Source organism: Triticum urartu, chromosome 6A, assembly GCF_056163025.1.
Source record: "Triticum urartu cultivar PI428250 chromosome 6A, HENAU_Tu73, whole genome shotgun sequence".
NCBI classification, from domain to species: Eukaryota; Viridiplantae; Streptophyta; class Magnoliopsida; order Poales; family Poaceae; genus Triticum; species Triticum urartu.
This window is the reverse complement of record NC_141878.1, coordinates 376707120-376731418: the sequence shown is the minus strand read 5'-3', so window position 1 is coordinate 376731418 and position 24299 is coordinate 376707120. Positions and strand designations below refer to the sequence as shown.

The 24299-nt window shown below is 46.1% G+C and overlaps 1 protein-coding gene and 1 long non-coding RNA gene across 3 annotated transcripts; both read right to left on the bottom strand.

The window, feature by feature from the left end:
* LOC147965314 (uncharacterized) lies at positions 1 to 3236 on the bottom strand. Its single transcript, XR_015608265.1, has 2 exons — positions 2867 to 3236; positions 1 to 1692 (listed from the first exon to the last, which is right to left on the bottom strand). It is a non-coding gene; the product is annotated as an uncharacterized LOC147965314 (long non-coding RNA).
* A 3167-nt stretch (positions 3237 to 6403) lies between these two features.
* Positions 6404 to 11143, bottom strand: LOC125531523 (putative cyclin-F2-1). 2 transcript variants are annotated; one of them, XM_087528031.1, is made up of 3 exons: positions 10519 to 11143; positions 9703 to 10424; positions 6404 to 9582 (listed from the first exon to the last, which is right to left on the bottom strand). In XM_087528031.1, the coding sequence occupies exon 3, from the start codon at positions 8169 to 8171 to the stop codon at positions 7140 to 7142; it is 1032 nt and encodes a 343-aa protein (XP_087384157.1). In that variant the 5' UTR covers positions 8172 to 9582; positions 9703 to 10424; positions 10519 to 11143; the 3' UTR covers positions 6404 to 7139. The 2 variants fall into 2 exon arrangements, with proteins under 2 accessions (XP_087384157.1, XP_087384156.1); XM_087528030.1 differs by having other exon boundaries at positions 6404 to 10424.
* Between the last annotated feature and the right edge of the window lie 13156 nt (positions 11144 to 24299).

Below are 24299 nucleotides of genomic sequence, written 5' to 3'. Positions count from 1 at the left end.
TAAAATAAGTCATACAAGCATCATATTACAAGCCAGGGGCCTCGAGGGCTCGAATACAAGAGCTCGATCATAGACAAGTCAGCGGAAGCAACAATATCTGAGTACAGACATAAGTTAAACAAGTTTGCCTTAAGAAGGCTAGCACAAACTGGGATACAGATCGAAAGAGATGCAAGCCTCCTGCCTGGGATCCTCCTAAACTACTCCTGGTCGTCGTCAGCGGGCTGCACGTCGTAGTAGGCACCTCCCGAGTAGTAGCAGTCGTCGTCGACGGTGGCGTCTGGCTCCTGGACTCCAACGTCGGGTCGCAGCAATCGGGTATAGAAAGGGGGAAAAGAGGGAGCAAAGCAACCGTGAGTACTCATCCAAAGTACTCGCAAGAAAGGAGCTACACTACATATGTATGCATTGGTATCAAATGGAATAAGGGTATCATATGTGGACTGAACTGCAGAATGCCGGAATAAGAGGGGGATAGCTAGTCCTATCGAAGACTACGCTTCTGGCCACCTCCATCTTGCAGAATGTAGAAGAGAGTAGATGGTAAGTTCACCAAGTAGCATCGTGTAGCATAATCCTAACCGATGATCCTCCCCTCGTCGCCCTGTGAGAGAGCGATCACCATTTGTATCTGGCAGTTGGAAGGGTGTGTTTTATTAAGTATCCGGTTCTAGTTGTCATAAGGTCAAGGTACAACTCCAAGTCGTCCTGTTACCGAAGATCATGGCTATTCGAATAGATTAACTTCCCTGCAGGGGTGCACCACATTTCCCAACACGCTCGATCCCCTTAGTCCGGACACACTTTTCTGGGTCATGCCCGGCCTCGAAAGATCAACACGTCACAGCCCTACCTAGGCACAACAGAGAGGTCAGCACGTCGGTCTAAATCCTATGGCGCAGGGGTCTGGGCCCATCGCCCATTGCACACCTGCACGTTGCGAGGGCGGCCGGAGAGCAGACCTAGCCTCCCTTATACAAGAGCAGGCGTTCCAGTCCAACCCAGCGCGCGCCGCTCAGTCGCTGACGTCACGAAGGCTTTGGCTGATACTACGACGTCGAGTACCCATAACTGTCCCCGCGTAGATGGTTAGTGCGTATAGGCCAGTAGCCAGACTCAGATCAAATACCAAGATCTCGTTAAACGTGTTATCTTGAAACAACCGCGAACGCCGACTAGGGCCAGGCCCACCTCTCTCCTAGGTGGTCTCAACCTGCCCTGTCGCTTCGCCACAAAGATCCACACAGAGGGCCGTCGGGAAAGTATGTCCTTCCAGCCCCCAATTCGTGAATCAACCGCGGGTACTCCTCGAGCCAACCCGACTTTAGTCATCACATGTATCATGTATAAAGTATATAGTATATACCCGTGATCACCTCCCGAGTGATCATGGCCCGATAGTATAGCATTGTGGACGGACAAGAATGTAGGGCCACTGATGGAACACTAGCATCCTATACTAAGCAGTAGGATAGCAGGTAAAGGTAACAACAGTAGTAGCAAGGACAGGCTATGCAGCAGTATAGGATTAACTGAAAGCAGTAACATGCTACACTACTCTAATGCAAGAAGTATAGAGAAGAAATAGGCGATATATGGTGATCAAGGGGGGGCTTGCCTGGTTGCTCTGGCAAGAGAAGGGTTCGTCGTCGATGTAGTCGTACTCGGTGGCATCAGCGCCGGTCTCGGGGTCTACCGGGGAAGAAGAGGGGGAAGAAACAGTAAATACGGAGCAAACAAAGCATCACAAAACATAACTAGGCAGTACGCGGTGCTAGGTATGCCCTAACGCGGTAGGAAGTGATACCGACGAAGGGGGGAGACATCCGGGAAAGTATCTCCGGTGTTTTGCGTTTTCGGACTGGTGAACCAGAGGGGGAAAGTTGCGAGTTCGGTATGTTAGGGATGTGTGGCGAACGAACGGGCTGCATATCCGGATTCGTTTCGTCGTTCTGAGCAACTTTCATGTACAAAGTTTTTCCATCCGAGCTACGATTTATTTTATATTAATTTTCAAAGTTTTATTGAATTTCTAAATTAGAGGATTTATTTTAATTCGAAAATAAAGCAGAATAAACTTTTGTTACCTAGTGCTACCCTAGCCTATGTGTATGACAGTGGGGCCAAGGGATCCAGTCAGCAGAGTTGACCCAATCAACATTTGACTGGTGAAACTGGTTGGTGGGACCCAGCTGTCATAGAGACCGTGTAAATCAAGAGTTTAATTAATTTAACAAATTAGGTGCGGGCCACATGTCATAGACTCAGTTTGCATTAGAGTTAATCTACACAATTTAATTAGTTGGTGGGCCCCATGTGTCATTGAGTGGTTTATTTAACAGAGTTTTAATTAACTCCAATGAGGTTCATTAGGACGGTGGGGTCCATTGTCATGGGGAATTAGTGGTTTAATTAACTGCTTAATGACGCCACATCAGCAGGTTAACGCCGGCGAGGCCGAGGGCGCTGGAGTTGGCCGTCCGGCCGTTTTTTGGCGATAGTTCGTGAAGCGGCGAGGCGCGTTGGACAGCCGGAGTCGCCGCGAAGTGGATGGTGGGGGCATTAGGTGCGGGGAAGGTCAAGCGACGCCAAGTCGAGGTTTGCGGTGCCCTGAGCTCAGAATAGTGCAGCAGCTGCGTGGAACACGGATGCGAGCGAGCTAGCGGGGCGAGCAACGGGCGTGCGCGGGTAGCTACGACAGCGGCAGGCAGCGGCATCAGAACGGCAGTAGGCGCGGATGGACGTGGCGTGACACGGGCGAGGCGACGCTGGCGGCGCAGGTGAGGACGGGTGACGACGCGGCGAGCACGACCATCTGGAGTGCGGGGACCGAGGGAAGAGAGGAGAGGAGGGGGTCGATGCTCACCCCCGTTGCAGGGGATCTGGGGCGGCAAGGCTCGGGGTCGGTCGATGAGGAGGAGGCCGAGGACGCGGCGACGCAGGGGAGGAGCGGTGATGGCTTCCGGCGTGGTCGTCCCGGTCGGTGGCGACAGTGGGGCAGCGCAGGCGAGGCGGCGCCTGGCGCCGGCGATGACGACGGGGTCGGGGGTGACGCGTCCAGATCGGGGAGAGGGGTGGTGAGGGTTGGTGGGAGGATTGGGCGCAGGAAGCTCCTCTCCCAGGCACGATGCGTGCGTGTGCGTGCGTGCGGCGCGAGGTGGAGGGGAGAGATGTGGATCGGGGGAAAGTGGGGGTCATGCGGGAGGAGGCGAGCCACGAGCTAGGGTTAGGGCACAGGTGGGGGGCAGCTGGGCCGAGATTCGGTGGCCTGGAGGCCTAGTTGGGCCGAACGGACCAGGAGGAGGGGGGCCTTTTTTTCTTTTGCTTTTTCTTATTTTTCTTTACAATTCTTTTCTGTTTTTTTGTTCCTAATTATTTTGGTTTTTATAAAATACAAAGTGGCACCTGAATTGATGTTACAATTATGTCACAAGCACAAAAGGTTTCATCCCAAAATAATATACTTTAGTATTTTACAAAATATAAAAGGCATTTAATTAATGGTTTTAGCTACTGATTTAATTAGTTTAGTGCATTTAAACATTTTATAAAGACTTGGTTTCTCCACCAATATATCTTATGAATTATTTGTCACAATAAGAACATTTTAGTTTCGACTTTTGAAAACTTTAATTGTTTGACTTGTTTTTGAATTTGGATTTTGAATCGGTTTTGAACTACCGCGAGATTAGCAACAGTAATGAAGGTGACATGGCATCATCAGCGGAGGTTCACTGTAGCTTAATTATCTGGGCGTCATAATGTATGATTATCCAAGTTCACAGGATGTGTTTGCTGCCCACTGGTCACTTGCCATAAATTAACACCAGCTTGAATGGGTTTGCAGTATCTAGCCCTCTCCTTTTCCAGCTCTAGCTTCTCAGCATAGTGTGGTGTGATCTCCCCGAAAGCTGCCTTTCCTCTCTCTCTCTCTCTCTTCTCATGCCACCTCACCATTTGCTTGTCCTTAATACCATCAACCATAGTCCTAATAGGCTTTTTCCTAAAATCAAGGATATACTTGTTGAACACCTCAGATAGGTTGTTAACAACCAAATATGTCTTGCAGTTAGTGTCAAAAGCATGCCTTGCCCATGTTTTCTTAGGAATTGCATTAAGCTAGATCCAAGCATCCTCACACTCATTTCTCAAATCATTCATAGCAATATTAAACTTATATTCATTGTAAGCATAACTGGCATTATCCATGCATTTCTTTAGATCTTCCCCCCTAAAACCAGCATTCTGAAAATTTGCATATAAGTGTCTAAGACAATATCTCTAGTGGCAGTTTGGAAATACTCTATTCACTACATTGAGTAGCCCCTGTTGAAATTACAACAATAAACTAAGCTACTGACTACAGATATAGTTGAAAAAAACCAACAAACTATGCTACTGAAACACACAGCAAACTAAGTACTTACCTTCTGTCTATCTGACATGATAGTATAAGGACCAAATTGGCCAACTTCTCCTCCTAGACATATCTTGAGTTGGTGCAGAAACCAGCACCAATTTTCTGTATCCTCCTGACCAACAATGGCAAATGCAATTGGATAAATGTTGTTATTGCCATCTCTGCCAGTGGCAGCAAGGATTTGTGCACCTGTGGTCAGCTTAATAAAGCATCCATCAACACCTGTTTTGCAAAAAAAGAACCAATTAAGTCAGTACATAGCAAAGAAACTACAGCAAAGGTGTAATCATGTACATAGCAATGAAACTAAAGCAAAGAAACAACTAACTAACCAATGAAAGGTCTGCATCCATTGAGAAATCCCTCCCTTGCTCCATTTAAGCAGAAAAACATTGCATGAAACCTTGGCCATGGATGTGGTATTTTTTTGTTGCTTTAGGAACTAGAGTTGTAACTACAACCCTACTTCCAGGTTTTGTCTGCATGATGGTTGCTGCATAGTCCCTTAACCTGGGATACTGCTTCTTGTGCTCTCCTAAGACAGCTTCCACAACTAAGTTTTTGGCCCTATAGTCCATGTGCTTAGGAACCTCAACACCATACTTCTCAGAGTTTGTATGCTAGTGGTTGGATCAGACCTGAACAATGACTTATATGTCTTTGCAAGCCACTTTGCACTAACCCTGGAAGACTCTGTAGTGGTAGGGCAAGTGTGCTCCAGGTTCATTTTTTATAGCAAAAGTCTTTTCACCTTTGATCACAGCAGCAACAATGTGGAACTGACAGTGCTCATTTCTGCAATATGCAATGATCCTTTGGTCAGAATTTCTATGATATCTGAAATCTCTTGCCTGTGAAATGTGCAAGCTCAGCAGAGCATCTCTGAATTGCTGCTGATTTGTGAAGCACATGTACTTACATAATTGCTGGTGTGGGTGCTCCATTTTTTCATTGAACCATATCCTAGGTTTTCTTTTCTGTGCCCTACTCTTCTTGCTTTTCTTTAGGACAAATTGCAGTGGCTCATGCCCATCATCTTCACTATCCATCAGCCAACCAGTTTCTTCTTCATCTGATGAAGGAATGAAATCTTTCTTCACCTCCTTCAAAACACTAGAATGTGTTCTAGTGGTGGGGCACCTCCTAATTGGCAGCTTATGTCTCTTCTTTGGAGGTTCTACCTGCAACTGTTGAGCTAACTCCACATTCAAGCTCTCCTCCCTCTCTTCATCCCCACTCTGTTCCTCCTCCCTCTCAAACAGATCATCAACCTAAGTGTCACCCTCATAATGCAGTTGTTCCTCCTCTTCTGACTCATCATCTGAATATTCATCTTGATCATATGCTAGTTGTTCCTCATCTGCTTGTCTCTTTCCATCTATTATCTCCGTGTCTTGAGAAATCCCATACTTCTCCAAGTAGGTGTCACTGTCATATGCCCCTTCTGAATTATCACTACTGTAATATCCCTCCTCCAACAAAACTTCATCCTCCGTCACAAATTTCAGCTTTTGTTTACCTAGATTTTTGCTCTCTTGTGTGGAAAAACCACTAGCTTCAACATTGGTACTACTACTGCCCTGACTATTAAAAACAACCTCTTGGTCATCAACAGCAAGCACAGCTGGCTCACTGAGATCATACACAACTGGTGGTGCATAAAGAATGGTTTGTAGTTCATCATTTCTCTGAATTGCAGAATTGTCAGTGGCTGTTGCTCTAACTAACAGATTCAAAACTAAAGTATGCTCATGCTGCTTCTTAATTTGCTGCAATTTAATGTTTGTGTCAATCAAGTCTAGGCCATGCTCTCTCTGCTCTCCTATGCATGTGTTCTCCATGTGATACAATTCATCAGAGAATGTAAATCCTTGTGTATGCAACAGTGCATACAAATTGAGAAAAGTGACATCAGAACTGCATATCTTCCTATCCAAATTATGTAGGGCATCAAAGTGAATCCTAACATCCCAGATAGCCTCCTCCACACTACAAGTGCCAGCAAATTTGGACATTTTCATTAACACTAACCCTAACCCTCAAATTGGAAGAAAGAACAGATGAGAGGGAGGAGGACTTACAGCACTCCACCACATCCATGGGTCCAGTGATGGCTCGTGAAAGGGTTGGCGGCCCAGATCTCTGCCATCCGTAGGCGCTGCTCCATGGTCAGCAGGGCCTCCTTGAGTTCTTCCTCGCCGCTCGAGTAGTATGACGAACTGTCGCCCTCGGCCAATCCTGGGTGCGCATCGGCCCCGAGGCCAGGAAGATCTCCGTACCCGCCCACACCGCCACCGCTGCTCGAGCCGCCGCCTACACCGCCGCCGCGCGGATTCGCCGTCGCCATTGACACAGAGGAGCACGGGGAGGAGTGGGAGAGGGGAACGAGAATTAGGGTTCGAACCGGCGGCTCGGTTCGACCTAGCCCGTTAGGTCGGACTCGTCCGAGTCAGCGACTTGTCCACGCACCGATTCGGCCAGCGTGTCACCTGACATGTGGGCCCGACCTGTCGGATACGCGGTCAATACGCGCTTATACGCTCCTTAGCCCGTTATGCACCACTTAGGCCCTGAGTTGGTACTGAACTGCGACATGCACAAGTAGTGGTACTGATTCGTGAGTAGGTGCGCAAGTGTGGTACCAACGTGCAATTAACTCAGTGCCAATGTATACAATCCAGATATACCGCCTACAAATTCACTGGCACTGCTCTAGGTCCTAATCCGCTAAGAAGATGTGCTGAGTCATCTCAAACCGATCAAGCAGGGAGTAATGCCTCTGGTAGTTGATCCTCATGCGCTGGTAACCTGGCCAGGTCTCGAGCTCGTGCATGTCATACATGGCAGCTATGCAGGCGCGAAGGTCGTCGGTGGCGTAGCGCGTGCACGCCAAGAGCTCCTTCAGGCCGTCGTTCCACCTGAAGCCGCGCATCTGGTTGATTGTGCATCGTGCGACGAAGACCGCCGATGCCGTGACGGTGGACGGCAGGAACTGCAGGTGGCGGCAGTCGAGCAGCGTGAGGTCCGCCAAGTGGCGCGCCAGGGACTTGACGATGTCGTCACGGGGGTCCTCGCCGCCGCTCCGGGTGAAGTGGTCGACGAAGGTGTGCGCGGTGGGGCCTCCCATCCTGTAGTCGAGCGCCGCGACAACCTTGGTCTCCATGGCCACCACCTCGTCCTTGGCGAACAGGCCATACGACGCGACCTCTGCAGAGGTCAGCTTCAGGGTGGTGTAGCGATCCTCGTACTTGGCCGCAGCGAAGACGGCGACGGCGCCGAGGAGGCGGAGCTCGTAGTCGTCGGTAATCGTCAGGGGGGGCGATAGGAACCGGTCGACGTAGGCGACGGCGCGGTGGAGCGTGCCGTCGGCGAGGTTGTAGCGTTGGGTGAAGAAATACATCCATCTGACGAGCAGGGCGCGCTTGTAGTTGTCCATCTGACCGTGCTGCACCTTGGTGAGGTAGTCGGGGCAGGGCCGCTCTCCGGCGTCCTCCGATTCCATCCTTCGGAGGCTTTCGTCGATCTCCGCGTCATAGTCGGCACACAGCTCGTAGCGCCTCTGCGGAGACATCTCCAGCTCCAGGGCGGCGCCGTCCAAGTTAGGGCCGGCGTGCTGCTCAGGGACGACGTGTGCCAGGGGAAATGTAAGGCCGGTGGCGGTGCGTGAGATGTGCGCAGCGGCGATTTCTCGGAACATGGCATAAAAGTTTGTGCTGTCACGTTGGTCGGGGAGCAAACGCTTGACCTTCATGGTCGCCGCCGTACGTACGTCGAGGGGCAATGCTCGGGGCGAGCAGGGCAGATCCGGGCGGCGGATGGATGATCAAGAATCCAAGAACCAAGAGAGGGAGAGAGAGGGAGAGAGACAAGGAGGAAGTTCTGGCGATGGCCTCCCGAAGGGTGGAAAATACAATCGTACGTAGAGTATTACTAGCTTAGCCCGCGCGGCGAGACGCCACGCCTGTCATATGTCGCGACTATGTAGACCATGATTCAAACAATAGAACTACGATAGTTATAAGTTGATAAAATATGTACAGTAGCTTTATGTGTATCGTTTGCCATCAATTAAAGAGAAGCACCAATATATATAAAAGTTGAAGATATCGAAGAAGTACATTTATTATAGTCATGCACGATAGTCACCGACAAACAATTGACATTGGCACACCTCTAGTAAAAGCTACTCCCTCCGTAAAGAAATATAAGAGCGTTTAGATCATTAAAATAGTGATCTAAATACTCTTATATTTGTTTACATATTTGTTTATAGAGGGAGTATTTATTAAAATCATGTGCCGTGCACTCTACATAGGGCTGTGTATGGTCATACAACTGTACTACAATAAGATGTCGCAAATATTTTTTACTGAATTAGATCATCCTGGTATAGCCTCCTGCAATATTAGTGAATGTAATAGAGTGATATAAAGCTTTTGCAAATTCTTGGACACTCAGGTGGTTTTGCTCCTGTGTACGCGATAATAGGATCTTCGCTGTGTGGACGCTGGGGGTACATCTGAAGTGGCAGCACATCGGAAAAGCTGTTGCATATTTTTGCTAAAATCATTGTTTGCATTGTGAATTCTTTTAAAAATAATTAGTTGACAACCATGTTCTCATAAAAAGCACTGAAAGTCAGAGTATGCACAATATCCCTCAAACAGGATTTTCTTGCTATGAAGATCAATTAATCACAGGAAAAAATGACACAGTGCAAACCTATATATAGATGTACCTCATTTAGTATCATAAACCGGGAAGGCTCTGCCAATTATAATGTACTTACATACATGGCTCCAAATTTCAGACGTGACATGAAGAAACTGCATGCACCCAAGACTGAAAACTACAGAAAAAACTTTGAAGAAGCCATGAAGAGACATTTTTCAAATATGGAGTTTCCTCAAAGAAGAAACGAATGAAAGAATCATACCAAGAGAGAAGCTCCAATGAACATCATTTTGGTTTCTACAGAATGCATTATATATTATATCACAGATTCAAAAAATAACTATAAAAGATGTAAAACATTGTAGCAGATTACTCCCCTTCCAACCATCCCTCTAGTACGCTTGCTCCTTTGCAGACATTAACACAAATACACGTGAGCATGAACAAAAAGTAGCGCATCCGCCGGGATTAGATTGATCAAGCTAATGCTGAAAAAATCAATCAAGCTAGCTCCATTAACAAAAAGTAGAACTTGTCCTCCATTCAGTATATTTTGGTGTATAAATAAAATGCACAGAGAGCATTGGGGTTGGGCTGAGCATACAGACCTTGCCACCACTGAAGGCGATGGAGCTGAGCTGCTTCGTGATGCTTGCTGTCCATTTGCTGCTAGAGCCCGAGAGTGAGAAGGGAGGATAGCACATCCAACAACTGGAGTAGGAAAAACTGATCACCAACAGATAATAAAATTCAGACACTAAAAAAGGTGTATGTATTTTCTGAGCAATGGTATTAGAGCTAGGCAAATACTGAAGGACAACTATTCGAATTGGAAGTAAGAAATGGTACTGCACAACGGAAGTCGAACATGCAATTGTCTGCTCTTAGATTTCAACTCATTCTAAACTGCACTTATTCAGCAAAGCATGCAAATAATAGCCTGTATATATAGAGCAACACCACCTCTGTTCTATAACTTCAGTAATAAGGTTCTTCTGTATTCAGAGATGTACATGTGAACTTGTACAATCAATGGAAAAATACATGTGGTAGTAGGTAGAACTACTGCTCTAATAATCTCTCATAGCTATGTGCTCGTGCTATGAAATATATTCTCAGAAACTACTAATTGTCTCCCAAAGTAAGGATATATAACAGCTGGAACGTGCTATGTATAATGGCATGAACCCACTTGCATGCAGTAGATGTACTTCCTCTGAAATTAGATGCAGAGCACACTAAATTTCTCTCAAACTTCTAATTATCTCTATAAATAAGGATATGCAGCTCCCTGATGTCGATCATGAGCTTGTAGAAGAGCCTCCCATCTCTGTCCTGCAAACACATCAATGGAAAAATTAACTGATATGCATGCTAAATTTGCCTCAGAAGAAGATGCATGCATGGCTCGAGAGGGACCTGACCTGAAGACCCATGAGTATATAGCGTGCGATGCATTCTGCAGCAGCTGCTTCTTCTCACACTCTTGGGGAGGATGACCTGAAGCAGCAGACCTGACAGAACCACGTATGGATTTTCTTTTGCTTTATCCATTGATCTGTTCGAAGATTCCATGGAGGATCCTGGAAAGGAAGTCATAGTAAGTTTAGCAGATGGTTCTACATGAACAATTGTGCCTAACAACCTTGATGCATTAAATATGCTTGTTGTGTAGAGCTCAATTGCCTCATCCATGAAGTTTATACCAAACAAGGGTTAAGGCACAATCCATTTTTACACTGCATCCTATTTCTTATGGAGGGCTTCTTGGCAGTAAAGTTATCTTTCAACATATTTCCAAACTGCAATCATCAGTAGCAGGCTGAGCCTCATTGCATAAGCAGACATATCACAAAAGGTGCATGTAAAGAAAAATAATTGTGCTTGGGATGGAACACGCATATAACCTTTGACACGGTTTATGGATAGAACTGATTTTCTTTCACCTACAGTTGTCCAAACATTACGTCGTACACTTGGTGGGCGTTGGAACAGTCGACTTGTAGGGTAGTGGGCAGCCGCGTCCAGAACGATGCGCGATGCATGGCGAGTCCCTCCACGCTGAGCTCCAGGGGCAGCAGAGAAAGCCACCGAAAGAGGTGGGAGAGGCATGGTGTCACGGGACTGGCCACCGTACCGTCGAGTCCCATGGCGAGCCGCCGCGCCGTGCAACCAAAGGTTCACCGTCATCTCTGTCGCGAGAGCAGCATGGAGCACATCAGGAGAGGGGTGAAAGAGGTTAGGAGGAACATGGGAGGTTGGGGGATCCGCGGTCATGGCAGCTCCTCACCTTTGCACAGTCCAGCCAAGACGGCATGAGGATCCTCGGGCCGTCGGGGCAGGCGACGCGTGGGGAGCATAGCGACGGCGCGTAGACTACCATGCGTGGGTTTCAGGCGGTGCGTCCCAGCCCACGCGGAGAGGAGACGGGGGGAAGGGGCGGGGCTGGATGAAGGGAACGGGAGCTCGGATGTGGGACGAGAAGAAAGGTGAGGCAGAGACGGTGAGGAAGGAGAGGCTATTTATATAGTCTTGTTCGGTGGTGCAGCGGTGGCCTTGACATCGACGAGGTCTCTCCCGAAGCGCCTAGGCCAGCGATTTCAGCGGCGACCGACGAATGAAACAAACCAGTCGGTTGCAATCTAGTCAACAACCAAAGTTTGACCATCTATCCCCAGCAAAATCGCCAAACGCATCCAGAAGCGCACCCCGCCAACTCCCCCACAAATTAACGTGTCACTACTCTATTGGCCCGATTTTTACTGATAGGAAAAAGTCAAAAAAACCACATAAACTAAACCTGGCTAGGTTTAGTATATGTATAATTTATGATATGAGGCAGGGGGTTGCGCCGACTGAGGAACGGACTGCACTGCCGTAGTAGCGTGCGTTTGATGCGAAATGACCGTACGTACGCCGTTGATCGTAAACAAGAACGGCTTGCTGATGATTACTACGTATACGTCAGCAAATCACTGTTGATTCCGTTTGCAACCCAAAGTAGGTTACATTCTGAAACCATTGTGGATTCCGCTTGCAACCCTAACTAGGTACATTCTCGCCGAAAGAAAAAAAGTACGTATACGTTCCACGTTCGGTGTGCGCTACAGGAGCGAACGATCGAGGAATGTTTTTCGTTTGTTGATTGTTCCCTTCTCCAGCGAACAATTTCGTTCGATGGGTCGTTTCCAACTGAAGACCGACTATTAGGATCCCTTTTTCAACACATTACGCCTAAATACACTCTTCCTATGAATACACACATACACCCTATCTATATGGGCATCTTTACCGAAAAAGGGTCCCCTCGCTTTATATTATAAAGCCACCATCACCGAATACATCCGAGAGACCGAACAACGCACACAACACACACACCCAAGACAAGATATAAAGATGCCGGACACCGACACACCACCCCACCGACAACAATAGCGAGGTGAATCAGACAACAACGAAGCTAGCCCTCCAAAGCGGTGCCTTCAAGAAGGGTACGACCAAGGATAGCCGCCACCGCCCGATCCATGAAGATCAGATTTTCACCTAGAGGAAGACGACATGAGTGGGAGCATCGTGACGGAGCCTTCAGGGGTACGGCCTCAACAGCCGCCGCCACCGTCGGCCGGTCAAAGGACTGGGCAAGTGGTGTACCCCGGCGCTCACATACCATCATCGCACCCCTAACTCCCTCAACCACCCACAACCACGCCACCCGCGAGGCCATGGTTGCCCGCACGCTCTGCCTACAAACGCCGCGCGTCTCGCTGTCAGAGTCACTGCCCTACACTAGACAACCCCGAGACCTACACAAAGGCCCCGGCTTTGGACCAACCGACGACCCTCGACCGACAGATCCACTCGCACTCCACTGGTAGATCTGCGCCAACCCACCCGCGGATGAGGAATGGGGGAGAAAGGGGAGCGGACGAATCCGGACCGGCACACCCCGTGGGCGATTGGTGACGCGGCCGTATCGAGGCCACACATCCCTCCAACCAACCTCCCCGCCAAACACGAGGAAAGGGGGAGGAGGAGGAGCTGACGCATCCGGACCGACAAAAGTGCCGGCGACAGGTGGCGCGACCGCATCGAGGCCACTCATGTAACGCCCGGATAATTAAGCTACGGTAATCCCCTGCTAATGATGTTATGTCATCATTTTTACTGTTGCTAAATCCCACGTTGATTCAAATCGATTCAAATTCAAATTTAAAAATAAAGTCAAACAATAAAAGTTTTCAAATGTCAAAATTAAAGTGTTCAGGTTTTTCCAATTAATCCCTAGATATTTGACGAGGTGAAACAACTCCATTTGGGTCACTAAATTAAGCCCCAGGAATAAATAACCATGTTCAACAATATTTAAAATGGTCATTTAAATGCACACAAATGTTTACACGTTTCCAAATAATATGAAACTTGGTGTGTAGACTTGAAATGCTGCATTGGATATTGTGCAGGTTTGAGTCATAACAAAATTCGTTTGCTAAATAAAAAATGGCAAAACTCTAAAAAAAGAAAGGCAAGAAACGGAATACTCGGCACTTTGGCCCATCTAGCCAAATAGTAGGCCCAGGCCACCACCCCTCTCCTTCAACCTCGCTACAGGAGACAGGGGAGGCGTAGCAGCCATCCATGGCTTCCTTGGATGCGCGTCGGCCATCCCCGAAGCCCTCCTGACACATAAGGACCCCCTCGACCCCGTGGCTTAACCTTAGCCTCTCCCTTCTTCTTCTCCGCGCCGCTATCCCTCTTCCCGCACGTCACCCGAGCACAACCGTCGTCGTGTCGCCTCCATAGCCACGGCTGACGGAAATATGCCCTAGAGGCAATAATAAAGTTGTTATTTATATTTCCTTATATCATGATAAATGTTTATTATTCATGCTAGAATTGTATTAACCGAAAACTTCGTACATGTGTGAATATATCGACAAACATAGTGTCACTAGTTTGCCTCTACTTGACTAGCCCATTGAATCAATGATGGTTATGTTTCCTAACCATAGACATGAGTTTTCAATTGATTAACGGGATCACATCATTAGAGAATGATGTGATTGACTTGACCCATCTGTTAGCTTAGCACGATGATCGTTTAGTTTGTTGCTTTTGCTTTCTCAATAACTATACATGTTCCTATGACTATGAGATCATGCAACTCTCGAATACCAGAGGAACACTTTGTGTGCTACCAAATGTCACAACGTAACTGGGTGATTATAAAGGTGCTCTACAGGTGTCTCCGATGGTGTTTGTTGAGTTGGCATGGATTGGTATTAGGATTTGTCACTCCGGAGAGGTATCTTTGGGCCCTCTCGGTAATGCACATCACTATAAGCCTTGCAAGCAATGTGACTAATGAGTTAGTTATGGGATGTTGCATTACGGAACGAGTAAAGAGACTTGCCGGTAATGAGATTGAACTACGTATTGAGATACCGACGATCGAATCTCGCGCAAGTAACATACCGATGACAAAGGGAACAACGTATACCGTTATGCGGTTTAACCCATAAAGATCTTCATAGAATATGTAGGAACCAATATGAGCATCCAGGTTCCGATATTGGTTATTGACCGGAGAAAAGTCTCGGTCATGTCTACATAGTTCTCGAACCCGTAGGGTCCACACGCTTAATGTTCGGTGACGATCGGTATTACGAGTTTATGTGTTTTGATGTACCGAAGGTAGTTCGGAGTCCCGGATTTGATCACGGACATGACGAGGAGTCTTGAAATGGTCGAGACATAAAGATCGATATATTGGAAGCCTATATTTGGACATCGGAATGGTTCCAAGTGGTTCGGGCATTTTTCCGGAGTACCTGGAAGTTACCGGAACCCCCCCGGGAGTATATGGGCCCTATTGGGCCTTAGTGGAATAGAGGAGAGGGAAGGGAAAAGAGGGAGGCGCCCCCCAAGCCCAATCCGAATTGGGAGGGGGCCGGCCCCCCTTTCCTTCCTCCCTCTCCCCTCCTTCCTTCCTCTCCTACTCCTACTTGGAAGGGCTCCTACTTCTACTAGGAAAGGGGGGAATCCTACTCCCGCAGGGAGTAGGACTTCCCCAGGGCGTGCCATAGAGAGGGTCGTCCCTCCCCTCCTCCACTCCTTTATATACGGGGGAGGGGGGCACCCCATGGACACACAAGTTGATCAGTTGATCTTTTAGCTGTGTGCGGTGCCCCCTCCACCATAATCCACCTCGGTTATATCGTAGCGGTTCTTAGGCGAAGCCCTGTTCCGGTAGCAACATCATCACCGTCATCACGCCGTCGTGCTGACGAAACTCTCCCACGAAGCTCTACTGGATCGTGAGTTCGCGGGACGTCATCGAGCTGAACGTGTGAAGATCGCGGAGGTGCCGTACGTTCGGTACTAGGATCGGTCGATCGTGAAGACGTACGACTACATCAACCGTATTATCATAACGCTTCCACTTACGGTCTACGAGGGTACGTAGACGATACTCTCCCCTCTCGTTGCTATGCATCACCATGATCTTGCGTGTGCGTAGGAATTTTTTTGAAATTACCGCGTTACCCAACAGTGGCATCCGAGCCAGGTTTATGCATAGATGTTATATGCACGAGTAGAACACAAAGGAGTTGTGGGCCTGGGTATATACATATTGCTTGCCGTCACTAGTTGATTCTTGATTTAGCAACATTGTTGGATGAAGCGGCCCAGACCGACATTACACGTACGCTTACGCGGGACTGGTTCTACCGACATGCTTCGCACACATGTGGCTTGTGGGTGTCTATTTCTCCAGCTTTAGTTGAATCGGATTCAATGAACATGCTTCTTTCTGAAGATCAAAAAGAATCACTATACCGCGTTGAGGTTTTTGATGCGTAGGTAAGAATGGTTCTTGCTCAGCCCATAACAGCCACGTAAAACTTGCAACAACAAAGTAGAGGACGTCTAACTTGTTTTTGCAGGGCATGTTGTGATGTGATATGGTCAAGACATGATGCTAAATTTTATTGTATGAGATGATCATGTTTTGTAACACAGTTATCGGCAACTGGCAGGAGCCATATGGTTGTCGCTTTATTGTATGAAATTCAATCACCATGTAATTACTTTACTTTATCACTAAGCGGTAGCGATAGTCATAGAGGCAATAGTTGGCGTGATGACAACGATGCTTCGATGGAGATCAAGGTGTCAAGCCGGTGACGATGGTGATCATGACGGTGCTTTGGAGATGGAGATCACAGGCACAAGATGATGATGGCCATATCATATCACTTATGTTGATTGCATGTGATGTTTATCCTTTATGCATCTTATTTTGCTTAGTTCGACGGTAGCATTATAAGATGATCTCTCACTAAATTTCAAGGTATAAGTGTTCTCCCTGAGTATGCACTGTTGCTATAGTTCATCGTGCCGAGACACCATGTGATGATCGGGTGTGATAAGCTCTACGTTCACATACAACGGGTGCAAGTCAGTTTTGCACACGCAGAATACTCGGTCTCGGGTTAAACTTGACGAGCCTAGCATATGCAGATATGGCCTCGGAACACTGGAGACTGAAAGGTCGAGCGTGAATCATATAGTAGATATGATCAACATAGTGATGTTCACCATTGAAAACTACTCCATCTCACGTGATGATCGGACATGCTTTAGTTGATATGGATCACGTGATCACTTAGATGATTAGAGAGATGTCTATCTAAGTGGGAGTTCTTAAGTAATTTGATTAATTGAACTTTAATTTATCATGAACTTAGTACCTGATAGTATTTTGCATGTCTATGTTGTTGTAGATAGATGGCTTATGCTGTTGTTTCATTGAATTTTAATGCGTCCTAGAGAAAGCAAGTTGAAAGATGATGGTAGCAACTACACGGACTGGGTTCGTAACTTGAGGATTATCTTCATTGCTGCACAGAAGAATTACGTCCTGGAAGCACCGCTAAGTGACAAACCCGCTGCAGGAGCAACACCAGATGTTATGAACATCTGGCAGAGCAAAGTTGATGACTACTCGATAGTTTAGTGTGCCATGCTTTACGAATTAGAACCGGGACTTCAACGATGTTTTGAACGTCATGGAGCATATGATATGTTCCAAGAGTCGAAGTTAATGTTTCAAGCAAATGCCCGGATTGAGAGATATGAAGTCTCCAATAAGTTCTACAGCTACAAGATGGAGGAGAATAGTTCTGTCAGTGAACATATACTCAGAATGTCTGGGTACCACAACCACTTGACTCAACTGGGAGTTAATCTTCCTAATGATAGTGTCATTGATAGAGTTCTTCAATCACTACCACCAATTTACAAGAGCTGCGTGATGAACTATAATATGCAAGGGATGGATAAGACGATTCCCGAGCTCTTTGCAATGCTAAAGGCTGCGGAGGTAGAAATCAAGAAGGAGCATTTTACAATCCACATGTGAAGATAAGGGAAAAAGAGAAGTTTAGGTGTTGTTCAAGAAGTCTTCTCACGTCATTTTTGGGCCAAGAAAAGATAGAGTCCAAGTCTCTCATGTTCTGGATTCAGATTCCGGCTGCACAAACATACCTGACTCAAAACGCCAATCAATATTTCATACGGATTCCGAATTGGGTGATTGTTTCTTTGTTCGAAAGTTAATTCCGTGATCTTTCCAACCCAATTGGATTCACCTTAAAATTCGTCCGGAGGGTTGAGTTATCGACGAAACAATCTGACGCTGTAGCAGAATCCGAGTCCAACTACAAGTCCAAAGGTGTTGCATCACCTCCACTTGGGCCCATGAGCCTTGTACGACCCAGGGTTAGTTTTAGGCTGCCTTGGGGCGTCCTCCTACCTCCTTGGCCGCCACCCCTTGCTCCTATATAAGTAGATCCCTTAAAATTCGTCCGGAGGGTTGAGTTATCGACGAAACAATCTGACGCTGTAGCAGAATCCGAGTCCAACTACAAGTCCAAAGGTGTTGCATCACCTCCACTTGGGCCCATGAGCCTTGTACGACCCAGGGTTAGTTTTAGGCTGCCTTGGGGCGTCCTCCTACCTCCTTGGCCGCCACCCCTTGCTCCTATATAAGTAGATCCATCTAGTAGCTTTTTCCTTGAGATTTGTGAAAGGACATGTGGTGCCCCCATGTGTGGTTTTGGTAATTGATGACATTCTCTATGGACTAATGGTTGCATTGAGTTATATTTGAAGGATTTGTCCATAGGCATTTCTTGAAGTCCATGTGTTGGTTTCAAGGAGTTTATGTGTTGACCAAGGTGCTATTAAGGAATTATCCAAAGATTGGTCATGTGAGTGTTGAGCTTATTGCAAGCATGTCTTGAAGAAGAAGATTGTGTGATCCATGTTTACCTTCAAGACATCATCCAAACGAAGAGTTTCTTGAAGTCCATGTGTTGGTTTCAAGGAGTTTATGTGTTGACCAAGGTGCTATTAAGGAATTATCCAAAGATTGGTCATGTGAGTGTTGAGCGTATTGCAAGCATGTCTTGAAGAAGAAGATTGTGTGATCATTCATGTTTACCTTCAAGACATCATCCAAACGAAGAGAGTTGGAAAGATTCAAGGTTGATCAAGACTAAGTCAAGAGTGAATCAAGTTGATCAACTCACAAAGAGTATAATATGTACCGAGAGGGATCAAGTGATCCCATGGTATGGTAAGAATTGGCCATTGCACTTTGTGTACTAACCCATGGTCTATGTGAGAGTCTATGTGGTGTAGGTACGTGTCCATGGGCTTGCGTCAAGAGGAAGTTATCATACGACCCATGGAAAGGATGACATCAAGTGGTGATCGTCATCAAGATTGCCGTGTGCAAGTTCAAGTGGAGCATCACGAAGAGATCAAGTGCTTGAAGCTTGCCATCCATTGTGGTGTCAATGGACTTGTGAAGATGTGCCGAAGAGTGGCTCACCCATAGTGGAGTATGGGGGAGCAATCATCTAGTCTCCATCGACCCAACGCAATCAAGAAAGGTGGTCCATCTTGAGGAGGACAAGATCGTCATCATCTAGCTCAAGTGGATCATGTGCAAGGCAAAGGTTTGCCCTTGATAGGTTTTCTATTTTACCGGTCTCATGGTGGTAGTTGGGAGACCGGGTTATAGGATCGATAGCCATACTATCAAGGGGGGCTCTCGATGAGTAGCTTGATCATATCGTTCGTTGAGAGCTCAAACCATTGCATCCTTGCATCATCTTTCTTGGTTCTTGTTTGGTTCTCTTTGTGAGTCTTAGAGCTTACGGTCATCTTGTTGACAAGCTTGAGTTCATCGAAAACGGAGTTCGCTTGCATCTTCTCTGATGTTTTCGATGTTGGAGGTTTTGCCGGTTCTTCTCGGTTGGAGGTTTCACTCCTCTTTTTGTTAGGCATACCTCCCCCGCCTCTTCTTACTATAACCAATCGCTGTTTTGATGCTACCCGTCGTCTTGTTTCCAACAAGCTTGAGTTTGCTCAATTCGGAGCTCATATGCAGAAGTTATGGCAGTTCTTGTTTTCTTTAGTGTGGTTTTTGTCAGGGTCCCAGCGGTAGTACCGTGGTACCCAGCGGTAGTACCGTGGTACCCAGCGGTAGTACCGTTGAGGGGTCTCAAGCGGCAGTACCGCTCCGCAGTGGTAGTACCGGCGATGACTCCGCAACAGTACTACCGCTGGCTTACCAGGTCCCTACCTTGTCGATTCGAGGGGTCTTTTTCTGTGTCTGTAGGATCTAGAAGTAGATGTGTCTAGAGGGGGGTGATTAGACACTTAGTGCTAAAGTTGCAATTTTTAGGCCTTTTTGGTTTGAGTGGAGTTTTAGGCACAATTTCAACATACACAATACATATCAAGCAAGCATGCAAAGAGTATATGAGCAGCGGAATGTAAAGCATGCAACTTGCAAGAATGTAAGGGGAAGGGTTTGGAGAATTCAAACGCAATTGGAGACACAGATGTTTGTCCCATGGTTCGGATAGGTGGTGCTATCCTACATCCACGTTGATGGATACTTCAACCCACGAAGGGTAACGGTTGCGCGAGTCCACGGAGGGCTCCACCCACGAAGGGTCCACGAAGAAGCAACCACCCACGAAGGGTCCACGAAGAAGCAACCTTGTCTATCCCACCATGGCCATCGCCCACGAAGGACTTGCCTCACTAGCGGTAGATCTTCACGAAGTAGGCGATCTCCTTGCCCTTACAAACTCCTTGGTTCAACTCCACAATCTTGTCGGAGGCTCCCAAGTAACACCTAGCCAATCTAGGAGACACCACTCTCCAAGAAGTAACAAATGGTGTGTAGGTAATGAACTCCTTGCTCTTGTGCTTCAAATGATAGTCTCCCCAACACTCAACTCTCTCTCATAAGATTTGGATCTGGTGGAAAGAAGGTTTGAGTGGAAAGCAACTTGGGGAAGGCTAGAGATCAAGATTCATATGGTAGGAATGGAATATCTTGGTCTCAACACATGAGTAGGTGGTTCTCTCTCAGAACATATGAGTTGGAATTGTGTGTGTTCTGATGGCTCTCTCCACAAATGAAGAGGAGGTGGAGGGGGTATATATAGCCTCCACACAAAATCCAACCGTTACACACAGTTTTCCAATCTCGGTGGGACCGAATCAACAAACTCGGTCGGACCGAAAAGGTAAACCTAGTGACCGTTAGAGATTTTCGGTGGGACTGACATGCAACTTGGTAGGACCGATATGGTTAGGGTTTGGGCATAACGTAATCTCGGTGAGACCGATTACACAAACTCGGTGAGACCGAGTTTGGTAATAAGCTAACCAGAGAGTTGGTCAGGTAAACTCGGTGGGACCGATTTGCTCTTTCGATGAGACCGAAAAGTTACAAAAGGGAAACAAAGAGTTTACATTGCAATCTCGGTGGGACCGATTCGCTCTTTCGGTGAGACCGAAAAATTACGAAAGGGAAACAGAGAGTTTGCAATCCCATCTCGGTGAGACCGAGATTCCTATCGGTAGAACCGAATTGCTAGGGTTTGGCAGTGGCTTATGACAAGTGAAACTCGGTGGCGCCGGATAGAAAGAATCGGTAGGACCGAGTTTGGCTTAGGGTTTAGGTCATATGTGGATATGGGAAAGTAGTTGAGGGTTTTGGAGCATATCACTAAGCACATGAAGCAAGAGGCTCATTAAGCAACACCTCATCCCTCCTTGATAGTATTGGCTTTTCCTATGGACTCAATGTGATCTTGGATCTCTAAAATGTAAAATGAAGAGTCTTGAGCTTTAAGCTTTAGCCAATCCTTTGTCCTTAGCATCTTGAAGGAGTTCCCACAACCTTTAGTCCATGCCACTCCATTGTTGAACTTATCTGAAACATACTAGATAGAAACATTAGTCCAACAAGAGATATGTTGTCATCAATTACCAAAACCACCTAGGGAGCACTTGTGCTTTCAATCTCCCCCTTTTTGGTAATTGATGGCAACATACATCAAAGCTTTAGATAAAGATATAAAGAACATCAAGTAAAGCTTTGGAAGGACATGTAACAAGCATAGGCTCCCCCTACATGTATGCACTCATGTAAATATGAAATATAGAGGCATGTGAGAGCATAACCATGACAGAGTAGGCAATGTGTTACATGTATCTTGGCCATATGCATCAGAGCAAAAGATTATCAAGGAAAATACCTTCATGCTCATGAGTCCTTCTTGCAAACAGTATGTACATAAGCAAGAACTCCTCATACTCATGATTTTGATGCATATACTTACGTTGTGGTCTTGAGTTGGCTTAGGATGGAATGAACCTGCACAAACAAAGTTAGATAACACAGGTACATCCACTAGCCAGAGCACACAAAAGAAACCACAAGAATGCCAAGACTGGGATGACATGTAGAGAGTGAGTACAAGGTACCACATTGGATTCAACATGTCCCCAAGAGTAAAGATATGCAATGAATTTGACTAATTTCTTTCCCTTAGGTGTCTTGCTCCCCCTGAATCTTACATGGGATATTGGGAGAAGATAGGGAACAGAAAATCAGAGCTGAAAGATACAAATGGATAGAACTTAATGCAAATACATGTCTTTCCCCCAAAAAGGCATGTGACATCTCTCCTCTTGAACATCAAGCATCTGGGATCCTTGAGTATTCTCTCCCCCTGGAAATCTCTTTCTCCCCCTTAATACTTTCTCTCTTGTAGGTTTAGTTCTTTAGTTCTTGAGACTTTTTCTCTCCCTTGATGTGATCTCTCTCTCCTACAAGCTTTGATGTGATCTCTCTCTCCCCCTTTGACATCAATTTCCAAGAAGGGCTTTCTGGAATCCGTCGTATAGGTTTGGTCCTTGAGACTCAGCACAAAGCAGTGGATAAAACTGTGATGCTTGAAGAGGACAAGATTCATTGAGTAGAGCTGGATCAGAAAAAATATAGAACAAGTGGCAAATTGTTTTTCCTGTTGCGAAGTCGGTGGCACCGAGTGGAATGTTTCGGTGGTACCAAAAGGATTCGGTTGGACCGAAAATTACAAGTCGGTGAAACCGAGTTTACACAGAGAAAAACATTTGTCACCTCAGCTCACTAGACATGTAGAATCTCACAAAGATTTGCAATGAATTACCTGAAGGATTTGCAAGGAATTGAATGCAGAAAATGCAGAACAAAAACAAAGAGAAAAGAGAAGAAACTGAAAGATCTAGATGAAGTTTTTTTTTTGAAAAAGAGAAAGAAAATAAACATGCATGAGACAAATGCAATAACACAGAAAAGAACACAAGAGAACTTCATCTAGAGTTGGGCGGTGACATAGTCACCTATGTTAGAGTATATTGACTTAGGAGTCAAGTGAGAACACTTGATCATAGGTCATACTCATCGTTTAAGCTCAAAATGGGGTTACCATTTTTCGTTTAAGCATCTTGATATATTCACATCTTGTTGAGTTGCTTTGACTCATGTCTTGGAGTAAAGCTTCTCTAAGATGGAATAACATACCTTGGGTGGTGGTGTGGTTCTTGCTCATGTAGTTGAACTTGTGTGGGTGCTCAAGGTTGATGTAGCTCATCAAGAGTTGGGAGCACCACTTGGAGTTTGAGTTCATCTACCTACATGGGTTAGTTATTGCAAGGAAGAGCACTTGTGTATCCAAAAATGACAATCATGAAGCTTAACATAGAATTTGTCAAAGGATATGTTTGAATGGTTTTGTGCTTCCTTGTCTTCAACCACCATTTTGTAGAGTCTTGGTGATGTAGAGATTGCTCAAGATGTGAGTGAGTCGCAATCTCATGGAATTAGATTCAACCAAGCACCTACATGGGTTAGACAACATGCAAGGTGCAAATATATCCAAGACATAAGATAGTTATCATAAGAGATATATCATGGATTAGTCATAAGCTCATGTCTCGCATGTATCCAATGGAGTTTCTACTCCAAGTTCGAAGCATCAATGATGTTCAATTCTCCTCTCAACCTGCAAAACACTTTCTCATCAAGAGGTTTAGTAAATATATCCGCTAATTGCTTATCGGTGCGAACATGCTTAAGATCAATGTCACCCTTAGCAACATGATCTCGAATGAAATGATGACGAACTTCAATATGCTTAGTTCGAGAATGTTGTACAGGATTATGACCAATTTTGGTAGCACTTTCATTGTCACAAAGTAGTGGAACATGTTTCACATAGATCCCATAATTTTTAAGAGTTTTGGTCATCCAAAGTAATTGAGCACAATATGAACCAGCGGCAATGTATTCCGCTTCGGCGGTGGATAAGGATACCGAGTTTTGTTTCTTGGAAGACCAAGACACAAGAGATCTACCAAGAAATTGACAAGTACCCGAAGTGGACTTTCTATCAACCTTGTCTCCAGCATAATCCGAGTCGGAATAGCCAACAAGATCAAAAGAAGACCTCTTAGGATACCAAATGCCAAAATTTGGTGTATGGATTAAGTTTCTCACTATCCTTTTCACAGCCTTAAGATGACATTCTTTAGGAGCAGCTTGATATCGTGCACACATGCACACACTTAGCATAATATCGGGACGTGAAGCACATAGGTATAACAATGAACCAATCATATAGCGATAAACCTTTTGATCAACCGTTTCACCATCTTTGGTCAAATCATTATGTCCACTAGTAGGCATGGGTGTAGACATACCTTTGCATTCTTGCATATTGAACTTCTTGAATAAGTCCTTGGTGTACTTCGTTTGGGAGACAAATGTACCTTCCTTAGTTTGCTTGAT